The 17,532-nt window shown below is 40.1% G+C and overlaps 1 protein-coding gene, 1 long non-coding RNA gene and 1 other non-coding gene across 5 annotated transcripts in view; 1 reads left to right on the top strand and 2 right to left on the bottom strand.

Moving 5' to 3' along the window:
• Nucleotides 1–612: 612 nt before the first annotated feature.
• Nucleotides 613–12,153, bottom strand: CACYBP (calcyclin binding protein). Of its 3 annotated transcripts, none has more exons than XM_032160942.2 (6): nucleotides 11,907–12,153; nucleotides 6,787–7,006; nucleotides 4,785–4,881; nucleotides 4,432–4,531; nucleotides 2,717–2,814; nucleotides 613–1,498 (listed from the first exon to the last, which is right to left on the bottom strand). In XM_032160942.2, the coding sequence occupies exons 2-6, from the start codon at nucleotides 6,890–6,892 to the stop codon at nucleotides 1,342–1,344; spliced, it is 558 nt and encodes a 185-aa protein (XP_032016833.1). In that variant the 5' UTR covers nucleotides 6,893–7,006; nucleotides 11,907–12,153; the 3' UTR covers nucleotides 613–1,341. The 3 variants fall into 3 exon arrangements, with proteins under 3 accessions (XP_032016833.1, XP_032016832.1, XP_032016834.1); XM_032160941.2 differs by lacking the exon at nucleotides 11,907–12,153 and adding an exon at nucleotides 11,402–11,650; XM_032160943.2 differs by lacking the exon at nucleotides 11,907–12,153 and adding an exon at nucleotides 10,999–11,192.
• Nucleotides 11,635–17,532, top strand: part of LOC131384092 (uncharacterized) — a 61,369-nt gene continuing 55,471 nt past the window's right edge. Inside the window, exon 1 of the long non-coding RNA XR_009214609.1 lies at nucleotides 11,635–12,001. This is a non-coding gene — a long non-coding RNA (uncharacterized LOC131384092). The remainder of the gene's footprint in view (nucleotides 12,002–17,532) is intronic.
• Nucleotides 14,916–15,021, bottom strand: LOC116473963 (U6 spliceosomal RNA). Its single transcript, XR_004249521.1, has one exon. It is a non-coding gene; the product is annotated as a U6 spliceosomal RNA (small nuclear RNA).

Consider the following 17,532-nt stretch of genomic DNA (forward strand, 5'->3'; position numbering starts at 1 on the left):
TAGATCTTCAGGCGGCTTGGACTGTATCTATATGCCTATTTTCAGTTATCTTAGTATCATTAAAAACCCATCTTTACCCCACTTTTACCATATTCTGTAACTTTCATATGCATTGTGTCTGCTACTCTATTCATGTGTCAACACCAATTACAGAGGCATAATATGTTTCAGTATTTACTTACAGCTATCCTATATATAAGCTGTTTCTGTATTTTAAATCCTACCACTTTTTCCAAATTCCCATATTAATTGTAGCTTTAGTTTACCCTTCTGGATTTTTCCTGTGTGTCTAATGGCTTTTTTTTTTTTTAATGAGACAGGTTCTCAATCTGTTACCCAAGCTGGAGTACAGTGGCATGATCATAGCTCACTGCAGCCTTAAACTCCTGGGCTCAAGTGATCCTCCAGCCTGAGTAGCTGGGATTACGGGTGCCAGCCTTCATGCCTGGCTTCAACTGCTTTCTCTGATCTAACTGTGTTGGCTAATACCTCCAGTAAAATATAGTAATGGAGATCACAGGCACTGGTCCTGACTTCAGGGGGAATAGGAGTAATTCCTACTAAAAGCATGATTTTTCTGACATACTCCTAGACAAATAAATCATAAAACTGTTCTAATGAAGAAAAACTTAACTTTATTGAGCATAGGAATAGACGGGCTTTCAAATTATTTTTTGCTTTATGGTTATTACTTTTATAAACCATCTGATCCACGGCAAAACTAACTGGTACCATACAAAGATGTGTGTCTATTATTGTCAGGTTTAGATTTAGTTTCTATTCCACATTCATTGACAAATACATTTAAATCTAGATAGAAACACCTGTGATTGAATTAGTGCATGGTAATGCATGGCATATACATTGCTTAAGGTGGTAATAAGGGGTCAGATGCTCTACAGCAACCTTCAAGCACAGACACCGATTTGCATTTTATGTAAAACTTCAGGTTTTACTCAATTTTTACACTGGTGGAAGCTGATGTCAGTAACTTAAAGGCAAGCAAATACTTTTCCAATTCTTAGCTGAAAAAAAAATACACACACTGTAGCATTTTTATTGGGCAAGACTTGCTTTTTGTATTTCACATGAGAATGCAATATAACCCTTCCTTGAACGAAATGACCAGGGTACTAATAAAACCATCTTTGCAGGAGTGTTTAATGAGCTTATTTTATTTAAATAAATCCTCCAGTAGGAAATGGAGAATTCACTGCCTTTACTTAGAAGGCTATGTAAATAGCTATCTGTCAAATTTATATATGCAGCTCACCAATATTCCCTTACTGGAAACATCAGTATTTCCACATCACATCACAGTTCCAAAAGGACTTTAAAGTCTCAAAATTCCGTGTCTCCTTTGGCTTGCTTCTCTCTTGATTCCACCCAGGCTTTATTAATGGTTCGCTTCATATCATCATCTCCATCTTCATAAATTTTCTTTAGAACATTCATCAATCCCTCACTAGGATCTGTTTCAGTGTCATAGGAGGGCTTCCTTTAAAAAGAAAACATATACAACAATGGAGAAACGAAAGCACCGGAAGATACTATAATTCAGGTTGTTAACATCGGCAGGAAGTAGAGGGGTAAGAGGGAAGACAGAGTACCCAAAGATATTCACAATCAAAACAGCACGCACAAATTCATCTTAATGAAAACAACACACACGTACCAAGCATGCACACACTTGGTGCATGAAAGAGGTCATCAAAATAGTAAGGGGCTATTTTTAGGCACAGGGATTTCCCATGATTTTTTTTTTTTTTTTTTTTTTTGAGACAGTCTTGCTCTGTCGCTCAGGCTGGAGTGCAGTGGCACAGTCTCAGCTCACTGCAATCTCCGCCTCCCAGGTTCAAACAATTCTGTCTGCCTCAGCCTCCCGAGTAGCTGGGATTACAGGCACATGACACCATGCCCGGCTAATTTTTGTATTTTTAGTAGAGACAGAGTTTCACCATGTTGGCCAGGCTGGTCTCAAACTCCTGACCTCAGGTGATCCGCCTGCCTCAGCCTCCCTAAGTGCTAGGATTACAGGTGTGAGCCACCCCACCTGGCCTCCTGTGATTTTTAACAGGTAAAATAAGGATTTGATTTTCTAACTTGTTTTCATTTTTTAAAAGCATGTTTCCTCATAATTTGAAAAAAAAAATTGAGGGAAAATCATAAACATTACACATGGATGTACCCTGAAGCTCATGTATTTTTTAATTAGAAAAACTCTCCTCTTAAGCCTGAGATACACAGATCTGGGCCTGGGTCTTCAATTAATTTAGTCAGTACCTCTAGAAGATGAACTGACCTAGAATGCAAGTATCACTGAATAAACATTTTTAAAAGGTCATTATTAAGAAGGATAAAAATATTTTATCTTTTTCACTATAAACCAGTGACAATGAAAACTACGCATCACAAGCATCTGAGAAATTTAAAACATACAGGGGTACCTAAGCCTCTCTCGAACTACTGAAACAGAGTATCTGGGAATGGGCACAGTTATTTGTATAGAAGCACAACTGTGCCTAGGGTTAAGAACCACACTAAAGAGCCAACCCTTAACTACAAAGAACTTAAAAAGCAACTTGCTGGATGCACCCTCTTCAGTAGTTTCTGACAGTTGAAAGCAGAAATATATTATCCATAAAGACAAACTATTAAAAATCCATGATCTCAAACAATACACTAAAATTCTTTTAAAAAATGAAAGTAGACTCACTCTTTTTCTTTGCACTCTTTTTCAACCTGGGTCAGGTAATCCCACCTTGTGTTTTCCACTTTCTTTCTACACAATATAAGAACTGTATCAGTCTTGACCTGGAAGAAAAGCGGGAAAACAAATACAGCTTAGAAGACATGGAGATAAGCATGAATATTTAGAAAACAATTATTTATTAAATTGATCAAGTCCCTAGTATGTATAGACTTATTTTGGGTGCTAGTAATACTTGTATGAATAGGCCAAAATCTGAACATTCATAGTGTGAAAAGACCATAAATAAGTAAAACTTGAATACTGTGATATCCTAGAAAGTGCTATCAAGACAAAGCGGGTGTTAATGGGGGTGGGGGCAGGAACTTCATTAGGAAGGCCTCTCTGAGGCAAAATCTGAGCTGAAGCCTAAGGTCAGGAGAAGGCAGTTGGCAGAGCATGTAGAATGGCTCCAAGATGGGATGATCTTGGTGTGTTTGAGGAGCAGGAGGAGTGGCTGGCTTTTAGTGACTGAAAAAGACAGTAATATAATAAGAGGGGTCAGGGATAGACAAGAAACCAAGCCACATAAGGCAGTAAGGGGCAAGATGAGGCATTTGAAAGTGAGAAACAAGGGCAATGTACAGGTCTTTAAACAATGATCAATACGACTTCTAGGGATCTTTTGGTACTCTACCTATGGGACTAGTGGATGCAGAAGGGTGCAGTAAGACAGCAAATCCAACTGTATTTGAGTATCCCCCGTAAGCTGTTAAGTAATTATGTATTATAAAAACAGATGGCAGAATGGCATGTCTATATACCTAACGCATTAAACTTCATTTATTCAAATTAGGCAGAAAAGAGGGACTATCTGGTTTAGTAAAAATTACAAAGAGTAGTTTTTAAAAGACAGTTTCCTAATTTTTTTTTTTTTTGAGACAGGGTCTCGCTCTGTCGCCCAGGCTGGAGTGCAGTGGCGCAATCTCAGCTCACTGCAAGCTCCACCTCCCGGGTTCACGCCATTCTCCTGCCTCAGCCTCTCCGAGTAGCTGGGACTACAGGCGCCCGCTACCACGCCCGGCTAATTTTTTGTATTTTTTAGTAGAGACGGGGTTTCACCGTGGTCTCGATCTCCTGACCTCGTGATCCGCCCGCCTCGGCCTCCCAAAGTGCTGGGATTACAAGTGTGAGCCACCGCGCCCGGCCTTCCTTATTTTTATAGCTGCTTCTAACTCCAAGGAGGCTAAGTGCTTAAGACCTCCTTTTATGTATACGAGTATTATGCACAATGCTAACACTAGCATTAATTTAAGCACTTTACACATGGTATTACACTTCAGTGTATCATTTCAACTTTGTGAAATAAATTATTACTATCGCATAAATGCAGAAACTGAGGCACAGAGTGATAAAGCTGCCAAAGGTCACAAACAATAAGCTGTAAACCTGGCATAAAACTCAAGTCTCACTCTTAACTACTTTCAAACGTTTACTTCCTCCCTGATTTTAATGGAATATTCTTACAATAGCCTATTCTTCTACAAAAGGAGTTGGCAAATGTTCTCTGTCAAGGGCCGCATAGTAAATATTTTAGGTTTCATTTAGGGCCATATGGTCTGCTGTAGCCACTTAACTCTGCCATTGTAAAACAAATTCATTCCAGTTCATCTCAGTTCTAAATCAGCCAGGTTCAATTTGGTAAGGTTTCACAATATTACAACCAAAAAGAGCACACTCACTTTTTTTGAACTGCCTTCCACAGAGATGGGTTTCAAGAGATTGTTCACAATCATGGAGTAACTCTTCCCATTTAGATTCTTTACCAAAAGATCAAATGACCTGCAACACAATGGTGAATACATCATCTTTCTAGTTCTATGAAAGGTACTCTTACTCCATAGTTCTTGTGGAAAAAAAGCTGCTGGCTTTCTTTCAGGGTGTGCATTTGGCCAGTTAATGCTCACCTCTTCAAAGTAGTTGTAAAGGATAATTAATTCTAAATTTAAGAATTTTAAAAACTGCAAAGAAAAGAGTCTCAAGGCAATGTTGACTGTTAATGATCACTGTCTTTCCCATTATAATGAGAACTCACCTCTCTGTGAAATGCACCTGCACATTCTCAGGGGGAACTTGATGAACTCCAGTTAAGGTAATGTAGATTTTCACAAACTTATCTGACTGATCCCATCCTGGCAACGACAACAAAAGATGGGAGGTAAGTAAGCCTCTGAAACTATCTTTAGAACAGCAAATGCACATGGCTCATAACTCAGGAAAGTAGAATTATGAAAATCCAGTCATATAAACATGAAAAAATTTGAAATATAAGAAACTTTCTAGGTTGAGAAATGGAGCCTCAAAGCAGTTAAGTACTCTACCCAAAGTTAGGCATCTAACAAGTGGTAGAATTCAGATTCAAATCCAGGTTTCTGAATACAAAACCTATGCTCTTTTTATCCCTCAGAATAAAAATATGATCACTAAATACATTCTTTAAGATTAGTTCATTTACGGCTTTTATGGAAACAATTTTGTCCTACATCTAAATACTGGTAGTTCTCCACTAAGCTGGATGGCTAAGTATCAATACTAATTCCATAACCATTTCTACTTCTGTAAGTAGTCTAACAAATGGAATCCTAGCTCTCTTAATTCCTTTCCAGGGCAAAGTAGAATGTAAAAGACTCCAATTCTTCATCCAAATCTGACAAACCTACTGGTATCTATTAAATGCCATTTCAGTATGTATTATCAAACTACCAGCACGTCTCTAACCTAGAACTCTGTCAATATAAAAGACATATATATATACTTCACAAAATACCATCACATCTGTAGAAAATAAAAAACTTCACAAAAAAGCATCTTCTGTTTATCAAGAATATATACATACATATCCCTATTCCTCACTTAGTCCTACAAAATAGAAACATGCCCCATCCTCCATGACGTTTTTCACATTGCATGCCTATCTCAAAACATCTCATGTACCCCATAAATAAATACACCTACTATGTACCCTCAAAAATGAAAAAGAAACATAGTGTTGATGAAAAAATGACCTAGTGGGTTCCAGAGAACTTCATTTATTAATAGTTTCTCCCCATTCAGTCAGTCCATCCTCCGGATCGACAAGTTTCTCCCTCAACACAAATCTATGTTCCTGGTTAAAATACCATAATCCTCAACACCTTCAGACCAGTTTCCTATACTCAACTGAGTAACTGAGTACACAGTGCAATTTCCTATAGTACTATATAGCACATCTCTTAAGCACGACATACACATGCTTTTCACTATAATACTCAAAATAGATCATGCCTTCCAAGTCTCTATTCACGTCCTCTGCTCATGCTGTTCCCTTCCTTTTTGACTTGCTGAACGTACGACTCATCCTTCATACTCAAATCTAATTCTCCCTGTTCCTCACCTCCAGAATTACTTCCTCAGCTATGTTACCTATTATGTGCTAGACATTATTAGCACAAAGAAAAACAAGACTGTCCTTGCTCCAATGAGAGCTCATCACTCATATTCAACTTGCGCTGCCGCCAAGACAAAAAAGTGTATACACCATTGAAGGAAAACAGTATTACTACATTGTTACACTATGAGTTATACGTCAATGTCCCAACCACAACATGAGCAAGGATTGAGTCTTAGTCACTGTTGTGTGTCCGTAAGTCCAAGCACAATAGTGATACACATTTAGGTGCTCAAAAATATTTTCTGAATTTAACTGGATTCCTCTCCTCAGTTAATTGTGGTGGTTGGCAGAGTGAAACACAAAACATGATTAAAAACCACCACCACCACCACCACCAAAGCTGTGCCTCATATATACTGAACAATTTCAGAATAAGTTCGTTCCTTGTTGTTGCAGTTTGTAGTAAATCACTTTACTCTTGTTAACAGCTTCTAGAATGCATCCTTTCCTATTTATATCTAAAAAAAGTTTTATTAAATAAAAACTGATGGGTCTTGTTCCAAGCCACCAAAAACAGACTCAAAACTCATTGGGGATGAATTTGTTAGACCACTATGAGGAATAGGTTGCTCGGAGGCAGAACTGGCTATAAGGAAGCAAGTCATACCATAATTACTGATTTTCACCGTATAGCCCGTTGTAATGGGAGCAACCACAGCCGCTGGTTTTTCATTATCAAGAAGTTCTGCTTTCTTCTGTGATTTCTGTTGCATCTTGTTCTTGATTTCTGTCTCAATCTTGGATTTTTCAGCTGTAAGAGCATCACGTACTCTTTTCCTAGTAGCCTTTTCCAGCAACACCTTTACCTCTTCTAGATCTTTCTGTAGCTGTGTTAAGACAAAAAATAAGTTAGCTATGATAAATAAGGAAATGGCTTGATATTGTGCTTATCACTCATTTCAACTTACTGAAATAAGCACTAAGAATTAAGAGGTTCATCTAAATTTTCTAGGATTGAGTTGCAACTTCAATTCTTCCCTCTGGCTTATTAACTGTAATTAACTCAAGTTTCCTTTTTTTCAAAAGGAAAACTTTGAACAATCTTGAACAAACAATAAATAGGTCTTCAAACCTAAATTTTCCAGTTTATGTTTTAAAATATTTACAAGAAACGTCTGCGACTTAAAAAGTAAAACAAAGAATTTTTTTTGACAAAGGATTCATAGATTTCCTTGTAACATCTAATCCGAGTGTCATTAGATGTTAGACACTTTTAAAATATTTAAGAGATGAGAGAACATGCAGTGACCGTGGTAAAATGCTATATAGCAAACTTAACTGAGGTAATGAATGCTCCACTTTCTGTCACTGATTGGTCTTCAATGATCTTCCCACCTCAATACGTCACATAAATAAAGTCTTAATTTTTAAGACAAAAGATTAAAAAAAAAAATTTCTGCTTTTGAGGAAGTCTTGCTCTGAAGCTGGGTCAGTCATACACTCAGAAGTGTAGGAGTTGGTTGCACAGAAGGTGACAAAAGACCGAAAATGCAACATACTCTTGGAAATTATCTTTTTAAAAAGCCACCACGTTCTCGTTTTCTTCTCATGCCAATCCATCATCTATTAAAGTCTACTACTTTCTACTTTCTAGAGATAGAGGCAACATTTTATGAAATTCAAGAGTTAAAGACAATGTTAGAAAATTATTGAGCCTAAGTTTTTTTTCCCCCAATTACCCTCTGACATACTGCAAATACACAAGATCTTTCCAAACAGCTGTTTCACTTTTCTTACAGTAACTTTACACTCTGGCTTGATACTAGCAACTTGACCAAAAAAATCTTGTGTCACAGCTTGATTATATCAAATGCTCAATTTAAAAAAGTCTTTTAGTGCTTTATAACTTAGAATATCAGATGCACAACAGAGTTTGAAAGCCTGTTTCTTAATAGTCTTATAAAATGCAATAACAGAACTAATTCTTTTCTTTTACTACAAGTCTTTTATTATCTCATTTAACTCAGATGCCCTAGTTTTGCCTATCTATAACAGATGACATGGTATAAAAAGTTCAACTCTGGCCAGGTGCAGTGGCTCACACCTGTAATCTCAGCACTTTGGGAGGCCAAAGCAGGTGGATCACTTGAGGTTAGGGGTTCAAGACCAACCTGACCAACATGGCGAAAGCCCGTTTCTACTTAAAATTCAAAAATTTGCCGGGTGTGGTGGCACGTGCCTGTAATCCCAGCTACTCGGGAAGCTGAGGCAGGAGAATCGCTTGAACCCGGGAGGCAAAGGTTGCAGTGACCCGAGATCGCGCCATTGCAGTCCAGCCTGGGCAACAAGAGCAAAACTCGGTCTCAAAAAAAAAAAAAAAAAAAAAAAAATCAACTCTGCCCAACCCTCTTGTCCACACTCTCGACCCTTCCAAGAACAGCTCATATTACTATGACAAAAAATCTTGCAAACTCATCTTTTGAGCACAGAACCAAGATGTTTCAGTTCAAAGTAATATTTTTATTGTAATGGTTTCAAAAAAACGCTGATTCTACAACTCCTAATTCATAATAAAAATATTGAAATGTAAAATTAAATTAAGTCTAAGCAAGAGGTTTTGCTTTTTGACTGAAATAGGAATACTTTATCTAGCAGAATCAGAAAGGTACTTCGAATTAGGCAAGGGATTCCCCCAATGGCTGAATTCCCAAGCCCTCTTTATTGCCAGTTTTGACTCTAAAGTACTCTTTTTATTATAAAGTATCTACTGAAAAAACTTAAAACTGAGACAGTTCCTCAGTTCTGTTATTGGCAGACTTGAAACCAACAAAGGTGATTCCTTTGATGCTTTTTCTGCACAAATACTTTAAGATGTCCTAGTTTCTTATCTAATTTATCATGTAATTTTCCTTGTCTTCTTGGCATGTATTTGTTTTACGTATATAAAAATTTTATTTTCCTTTTATCCCTACCCATAACGCATTCAAGCTTTATCTTCCTATTTCCTAATTTTTCACTAGGAGGCATTAACACCAATGTGTCTCAAAAATGGGCAAAGGAATTCAACACACATTCTCCAAAGACACAGAAATGGACACCAAGAACATTAAAGATGCTCTACATCGTCATCATTGGGTAAACGCATATCAAATTCCCAAGATGCCACTTCACACCCAGTAGGATGGTATCATAAACCGAAAAAGAAAAATAAACACCCCAGAAAATAACAAATGTTGACAAGGATGTGGAGAAACTGGAAGCTTCAAACATTTGTGGGAATATGATGCAACCACTCTGGAAATAGTCTAACAGTTTCTCAAAAAGTTACCATATGAACCAGTAATTCCACTCCTAGGTATATAACCCAGAGAACTGAAAACACATCCACACAAAAAACTTGGATACGGTACTCGCAGCAGCATTATTTATGCTAGTCACGAAGTGGAAATAAGGCCGGGCGCCATGGCTCACACCTGTAATCCCAGCACTTTCAGAGGCGAGGCGGGCGGGCGGATCACTTGAGATCAGGAGTTCGAGACCAGCCTGGCCAACGTGGTGAAACCCCATCGCTACTAAAAATACAAAAATTAGCCGGGCATGATGGCACGTGCCTGTAAACCCAGCTACTCAAGAGGCTAAGGCAGAAGAATCCTTTGAACCCGGGAGACGGAGATCGCAGTGAGCCGAGATTGCGCCACTACACTCCAGCCTGGGCGACAGAGCCAGACTCCGTCTCAAAAAATGAAGTGGAAATAAATGTCCATACACGGATGAAAGGATAAACACAATGTGCCATATGCATATAATAGAATATTATTCAGCCATAAAGAGCATGTGTACTGATACACGCTACACCATGGATGAACTTGAAAATGTTAGTGCTAAGTTAAAGGAGCCAAAAAACAAAAGGCCACATACAGCGTGACTCCATTTATATGAAATGCCTAGAATAGGCAAATTCACAGAAAGTACAAGATGAGTAGTTGTCAGGGGCTGAGGGAGGAATGGGAAGCAATTGTTTAAAAGACACTATATGGTTTCTTTTTGGAGTGATGAAAATGTTCTGAAACTAGACAGTGGTGACGGCTGCACTACACTGTGAATATACTTAACAATACCTGAATTGTACACTTTAAAATGGTTAAAAACTTGAATTTTATCTCAAACGAAACAAAAATGAAGTGCTCTTAAATGTATATTTCTAAGTACCTAAACTGAGAACGATCTCTACTTTCAAGAGGACTAACACTGAGCTATCCACCTACAAGACTGTGAAGTTCTCTCCTAGGGGCACATAGTAACCAAGACCTACCTTAAAAGACTTGTCACAAGATACCCAGATTAATACTGGAACACACAAACCTCATAGTTTTTCTTCATTTAAAGAAAAGATTTTGAGTTAAAACAAAAACAAAACAAAAGCTTGGGATTCCCCAGTACTTGTTTTCATAAAGCAAATCTAGTTAATACACACCCAACCCTTAACTGTGAATAACTGTCCCGTCTTCACCTCCCACTTAGGCCAGGAAATGAGCAATACAAATACTATCATTCCCATTTTCTAACTGAGCAAACTAAGTCTCCACAAAATTTAATTCTCCAACGTTCAGAGTTTACAGAGCTTTAACACAGGCCATTCGCTTTCTTACTATTAATTACAACTAACTTTCCAAGTTATTTATTTTAAAAATCACATATAGCAGATTGCTGTTTGCCAATCACTGACTTAAACACCTAGAAATCAGATTTTTTAACAACCCTATGAAATGGATGCTACTGCGACATAGAGAAGCTAAACAACTTGCCCAGAGTAACACAGCTCCTCGTGTGTACAGAAAACATGACTAAGAGAATTCAAGTGCTAGCACCGAGAACTCACCTTCCAACCGCCCTCTACCAAGAACGACACTCATGTTTGCACCCAGCTTTGCTTGAATGAAGCTTCCTGTCCACTGGCTGGGAAACCAGGGCAGAAAGGGCCTGAGGAACACGCGCAAGGGGCCGCTCTCCCAGACCCACTCCCCGCACCGCCTGCACGGAGAATCGCCGCACACCCCCGCTCGGGCTGGCAGGCGAATGGGGTGCGAGGTCGAGGGGAAACGCGGGGGAGCCGACGGCGCAACAAGGCGCGAGTGAGGTGTCCCCCGGGAAGGCGGCGCACCGACTGCCGCGGGACCGGGTCGCCGCAGGGCGGCTCAGCCCACGGAAACGGCGGTGGGGCAGGAGGCTGGCGCTGCAGCTCCAGCCGGGGGACATGAGGAAGATGGGGCCGGACCACTTACCTCTTCTGAAGCCATGGGGGCTGGGTCAGGCTGAAGGCCCGAGCTGCAGCCGCGCAGAGGAAGGAACAGGAAATGCCGCGCGGAGCCCTCAAACCGAGCGCAGACGCCTACCCACACGAGTCGCGGCGCCGCAGCCTGCGCGCACACCGACCCTGCGCGAGATCGCGGCCCGCCTCCGGCACGCGACGGATCTCGAACCTTCGCGAGGCAGCCACCGCCACCGCCCACCGCGAGCACTCACAGCCCGCCAAGCCTAGCCCCACCCACCGTTCCCCGCCTCGCCGAGCCTGGCTCCACCCCGCCCCGCCCCGCCGAGTCTGGCTCCGCCCGCCTACCGAATCTCCTAGCAACGCTCAAGTCTCGCGAGCGAACCGGCAGTCCGAGAAGAGTAATGTCTTCGTCTCCGCCCTGACAACTTTATGTATTATAATTTGACCGCGCTGGGCCACGCTGCGCAGTCGCAGCTCGGAACCGCTGCCTAAACCCAGCCCCGGAAATAACGTACCGATCTTCGGAGTCCAAGTCGGAAGTTGACGAGAGAGTCATCTGCTTCCGTCCGCTCTAGAACACCAGACACACCACGCAGCCATGTTGTGTAAGGTTAGTCTCTCAGCCTCCGCGAGAAGGCGGCAAAAAATGGGGAGGAGCAGCCTGGTTACGTTGAAACAAGAAAGAACGGATATGTTAAGCGTGGAGGGCTCCTGATGGTAGCGGTTTGATTTTCTCTGAGTTTGGCGCGGTGGAGACGTCACCGCGGTCTGTCAGCTCCGACGTGGTGGCGTCATCACTGGCTGCCGTACGAGGTGGAGCTGCGTTGGCCACGTAACCGGGCCCCGTAGCGGAAGCCCAGGTCAAGGCGCTAACAAAAGGGCTGGCCTATGGCCACAGTTTCAGGCCATCCTTTCTGTTGTGGACTGTTGAAGCACAATTTCCTGGTGCTTTCGCCCCTTTCACCGACCATTTCAATAGTTCGTAGCTCTCGCCTGGGTTTGGATTCGGTATAAGTGAGCCCGTTTACCATCAAAGAAAATGGTGAAATGCCTTCTGGAGATGATGTTCTCTTCTGGTTCTAACCCTGCCACTCAGTGAGACCCCAGAGAAGCCTAGTTTTCAGATTATTCTAGTCCTTGGCAGGCTCAAAATGTCGACAACACGGTTGGAAACAACCCCTGAGAGGTCCCATAGCGCGCACTCAGCTTTATAGATCGTCCAAGGCAGCGATTAGAATCAGCATCTCGGAGAGGAAAAAAAGCTGTTAGCGAAATGGAGGCTGACCATTATCTGTAGTAAAGAATCGGAAGTACAGTACAAAAATAAATTACCGAAACGCAACATGCGTGAATTTCACACAAAAAAATGAAGTTAAGGGAAAGAAGCCAGACGTAGAAGAGTTCATAGTGCGTGGGTCCATTTAAAAACTAGCCCATGGTGTTAATGAGCATAGTGGGGAGGACAATGACATGAAAGAGCCACCAGGGGGCTTTTGAGGTTCAGGTAATGTTTCTTGATTTGGACACTGATTATAGATAGGTGGGTTCACTTTAGAAATCTCATTGAGTTGTAAAAGTATATTTATGTACGTAGTTTTTTCTGTAGATTATGCTTAAGGCCCGGCGAAGGGGAATTTGCCCAGGTAATCGAAATATTACACCGATACATAGAATTGTCAAAGTTTATGGGATGAACTCCTAAGAGCTGTGTATTTTAGAGTATACATTTTTTTAAGTGTCCAACCAATAGCTGAAATTTTTAAGTACATAATTATATAAAAACAAATATCTCATGGATCTAATGCAGTGAACAGTTACCTCGTTCTTTTAATTGCTCAGGCTAAGGAGTCATATCTGAGTCTTCTATCTCAGGCCTTACATCTTATATAACAAGCCTTACTGGCTTAACCTTCAAAATATGTAGCGAATTAAACGACTTCTCACAACCTCTGCGTCTACCACCTGACGGGGTTTGGGACATGCTACCCAAAAATATGGCACCTAGACATACTGAATACTTTAAACTGAAGGAATTTAAGAAAGACCATATGCAGGAATGTCACTAACTTTCTTGCACCTTTCTGCTCTGAAGCAGGACGTAATACCCTCATGTGAGAGTTGCCCTGTCTATACCTGGAATAAAAGTAACATCTTTATCTGTGAAAACACAGGGACATAGAGACGAATATGAACATCAGGCCTTGCTAAGTTTCCCTCAGTTTATTACCCTTAGATCACAGTCTTTTAGCCCCATCACATTTTCCCACAATTCTCCATTCTTCTTCAAACCTACTGTAAACAACACTAAGGTTAACTATTTATTTGGGTCTTCATTTCTTTATGAAGTTTCCATGTTACGTAAAACTAATATTAATATTTATGCTTTTCTTTTGTTAATTTGTCTTTTGTTACAGGATCCCCAGCCAATAAGCCTAAAATGGGTAGAAGGAAAAGATATTTCTTACCCTACACACCCAGGTCCAAGCCATCATTATTTTATCTGAAATTTATCTTCCTAACTGATTTCTCTGCTTCTGCATTGTGCCTTTAGAGTTAGTTTTCCACAGAGCAGCTCGAGATGTCTTTTCAGATCATTATATCCCTTTGCTTAAAAACCTCTAACAGCTTCCTATTAGGCTTAGAATAAAGTACAAACGCGTTAATGTGAACTTGAGTGTTTTACGTATCTTATCTCACCTTTATGAGCTTCGTGTCAGAACCCATCTCTCACCACTCTTCCTTCCCTGCTCCCTGATTTAAACAGTGTGGCATTTTTCTTATTCATTGAACCCACTGAGTTTGCTCTTGCCTCCAAGTCTGTACCCAGCGTTTCTCTACCTATAATCCTCTTCCTCCAGCTCATCACACAGATCATTTCTTCACTCTATTTAGGTCTTTCAGAAGTAACACTAAGGGAGGCTTTTCCAGACAATATTATGCAAATATAAATGGACATGTGACAAATACTTTATTTGACTCATTAGTTACTGAGAGTGTATTTGAGTAGCCAGGTATTTATAGGCAAATTAATAATGTAATGTTAGTATAAGGTGGCAAGGTTAGATACAAACCTGTTAATGTCTCACAGGGTAATAAACTATAACTTTTGGTGTTATCTGTTCCACTGGAAAGGAAGTAGGGATTTGCATTCTTACTGGACAAAAATCTACAAGTTAATGTATAGATTCAGTATAGGACTTTTAAATCAGCAGTGAACAATGAAATGAACAAAGTACAATCCCCTAGTCCTTGGTTTGACACTGAAAGGACATGCCACTCACCTTTTTGCCTTGTTTCCAAAGTTTGGAATAATTTTCCTTTCAAAGTGAAATTATTTCTCATTCAGTAGTCCTATTGCAGGCAGCCTTTACTGCTTCCCCGTTACTGTACCTGTCAAGCTTACTCATGATTTCCTAACTGCCAAATTCAATGGATATTTTGAATTTTTAATTTTTTTTGCTATGACTTATACTGTTCCCTTGGGGCTTGTCAGCAGATAAAGAAATGACCTTCTGGGGACTGTGCAAAATATGGAATGCTTAATGAATTTGTGTGTTATTCTTGTGCAGGGGACACACCAGTCTTCTCTGTAGATTACAGTTTTAGTGTATATGCTGTTGAAGTGAGCACTTCTGAGTAATTTTGATTGTTTTACTTTTTATGTGAAATTTCACATTGTTTAAAATACCAGGTGGGGGCCAGGCATGGTGGCTCATGCCTGCAATCTCAGCACTTTGGGAGGCTGAGGCAAGTGGATTGCTTGAGCTCAGGAGTTTGAGACCAGCCTGGCCATGTGGCAAAACCTTGTCTCTATAAAAAATAGAAATATCAGCCAGGCGTGGTGGTGTATGCCTGTAGTCCCAGCTACTTGGGAGGTTGAGGTGGGAGGCACTTGAGCCTGGGAGGTGGAGGTTGAAGTGAGCTGAGATCATGCCACTGCACTCCAGCCTGGGTGACAGAGCAAGACCGTCTCAGAAAACAAACAAAAAATACCACATGGCCAAATGAAAGATGTCTGTGGTCTGAATTTGGGCCAAAAGCTGTAATCTTACAGTCTTTGATTATTTTTTAATACATGCTGAATTCCAAGAGGAGCTGATCAATCTCTTGGGATTTCACTTGGGTTCCATGGATTCCCAGAACAAAATGCAAATGCAAATGAGATATGATTGGGATTCTCTGCACACTATCTCCACTTTCATAAGTGCCTCTGAAGTTTAGTTTGAATTATGTAATATCTCCTATCTTGCTGTACCTTAAAGGACTAACAGCAGCTACCTGACCCAGGATTAGCCAATCATATTTTTTCCAGAATTTGTAATTGGAACTATTGAGATGGTAGTCTTCTGCTGGTAGTTTGAAGAGAGGATATGTAAACTTGGTAGCTGTGTACTTAGAAGCAGAGAAAGCCTGTTTTCAGAGAGAAGAATGAAGCAGGTAAGTGTCATCTGGAAGGACAAGCAGAAGCACAATTGTGGGAACAGTTGCTTTCAGAGTCCTGATGGCATTCCAGCCCCTTGTCCTAGTGCCAGTTCTGGCCCAAGTGTTTGGCCTTTGGGACCTATGATACAGATATCCTATTTCCTTTTAATTAATTGCCTCTTAAAATTACTATTATTAAGCTAGCTTGCAAGGGTTTCTGCTAGTTGGAATAAAGGAACCTCAGTAGAGAGGAAAGTAAGGCGCTTTGTGGTGGTGCTGCACAGGGTATCATTTTGCAGGGTATATACAGTGTGTTTTCTAAGTTGACTGGAGTCTGGGGCCAGGTGTAAGAAGTGTTACATAAACATTGGGTTCAAATGAGTCAGAATAAAGTCAACTAAAAAAATAAAAAAGACATACATGGACTTCAGAACAAATGTTTATTACTGCTTAATGGGGCCAAAGGGGCAACACAAAGCATTGAAAACATCACTGGCTCACAAAAACAGTCACCTTGTTACCTTCTCAGTTGCATTTGTTTATTTCACAAGGCTTCATTCACACATAAAAAGAAGATACTAATCCAATTCATGTTCATAACGATTATAAAAGTAAACATTTGTTGGGACAATGTACAATAAATTGCACTTTTTAGACAAGCATTACATTTACATTTATAGAGTGTACTATACATAATACATGGAATTATGGAAACATCTAATTGGTCATTGTTTGTAGAGGAAGAGGCTGATCACTAACGTTTATTTTGTAGTTAATTAGTACTGTTCAGACTAATCAACTCCTTTATTCTAGAACGTGTTTTCATTAGAGATGCCATGGACAAAATAATGGAATTCATAAAAATAGACAATTCAGAATCTCTGCTACCTCCTCTGCAAGGGAAAGATAGGAGTTAGAAAGAAAGGAAGTGGGGCTGACTGAGAAACTTTGTCCCTCATTTGAACTAAGGATCCATGCGTTATGCAAAATACCAAAAATAGAGAAACTGATACAAAAGGCTTTTGGGACATCTTGGATCTGGGACCATCTCCAGCCTTATTCTTGTGCTTTCATGACACCAAAGTCTTTCGATGCATTTATATTCTCACAATTCAGTCCACATATTTTATCCCATATATAATATATAGTTATTAAAAGTTACACAGTTTAATGGAAAAGATTTTACATTAACTAATTGCCAATGAAAAAGGAAAATAACTTAAAATGTTCACTTTCTACTCAATGGTTCTTTTTTCTTAAGCTTTTCAGAATACCACTAATGACAAACCAGAGATGGAGGTAGGAAAAATGGGATATATTAATGAAATGTTTTTATAGCAGGCAGCAAATTCAAGTGGAGATAAGCTTGACATATGTAGTCTTTTAGATGCAAACTGAGAAAGGAATGCCAGACAGCTGACTGCAGTCACTAAAATCTCCTATATGTCCACTTTTCTCATTACAACTCAAGATCAGAATCTCCTACTGAGGTGCAGCCAAGGTTGAAGTCATCATTTTGGTCACTTTTGAAAGATAAAGAATTTGCTAAGGTAAAGGGCTTTGCCTGTATTAAATGGAAGCCATTATGAGAGAGGAAGAATGTGTTGGGACAGTTCTAGTTCAGTGTGACTATCAGCATGGTGACTAGAAAGAGTTTTATATCTGGTTGTAGGAAACAGGCTGCAGAGCTGTGGTCTGGCCTTCTGGCTTTCATCATCA

The sequence above is a fragment of the Hylobates moloch genome, unplaced genomic scaffold (genome assembly GCF_009828535.3).
Source record: "Hylobates moloch isolate HMO894 unplaced genomic scaffold, HMol_V3 SCAFFOLD_8, whole genome shotgun sequence".
NCBI lineage: Eukaryota > Metazoa > Chordata > Mammalia > Primates > Hylobatidae > Hylobates > Hylobates moloch.

Excerpts from the sequence above, each read along its gene's own strand:
- CACYBP (XM_032160941.2), bottom strand. Across the intron at positions 4,882-6,786 it reads GGTGAAAATCAGTAATTATG|GATGGGATCAGTCAGATAAG; the intron begins GTATGACTTGCT and ends TGTCGTTGCCAG. Across the intron at positions 4,532-4,784 it reads CAGGTGCATTTCACAGAGAG|GTCATTTGATCTTTTGGTAA; the intron begins GTGAGTTCTCAT and ends ATTGTGTTGCAG.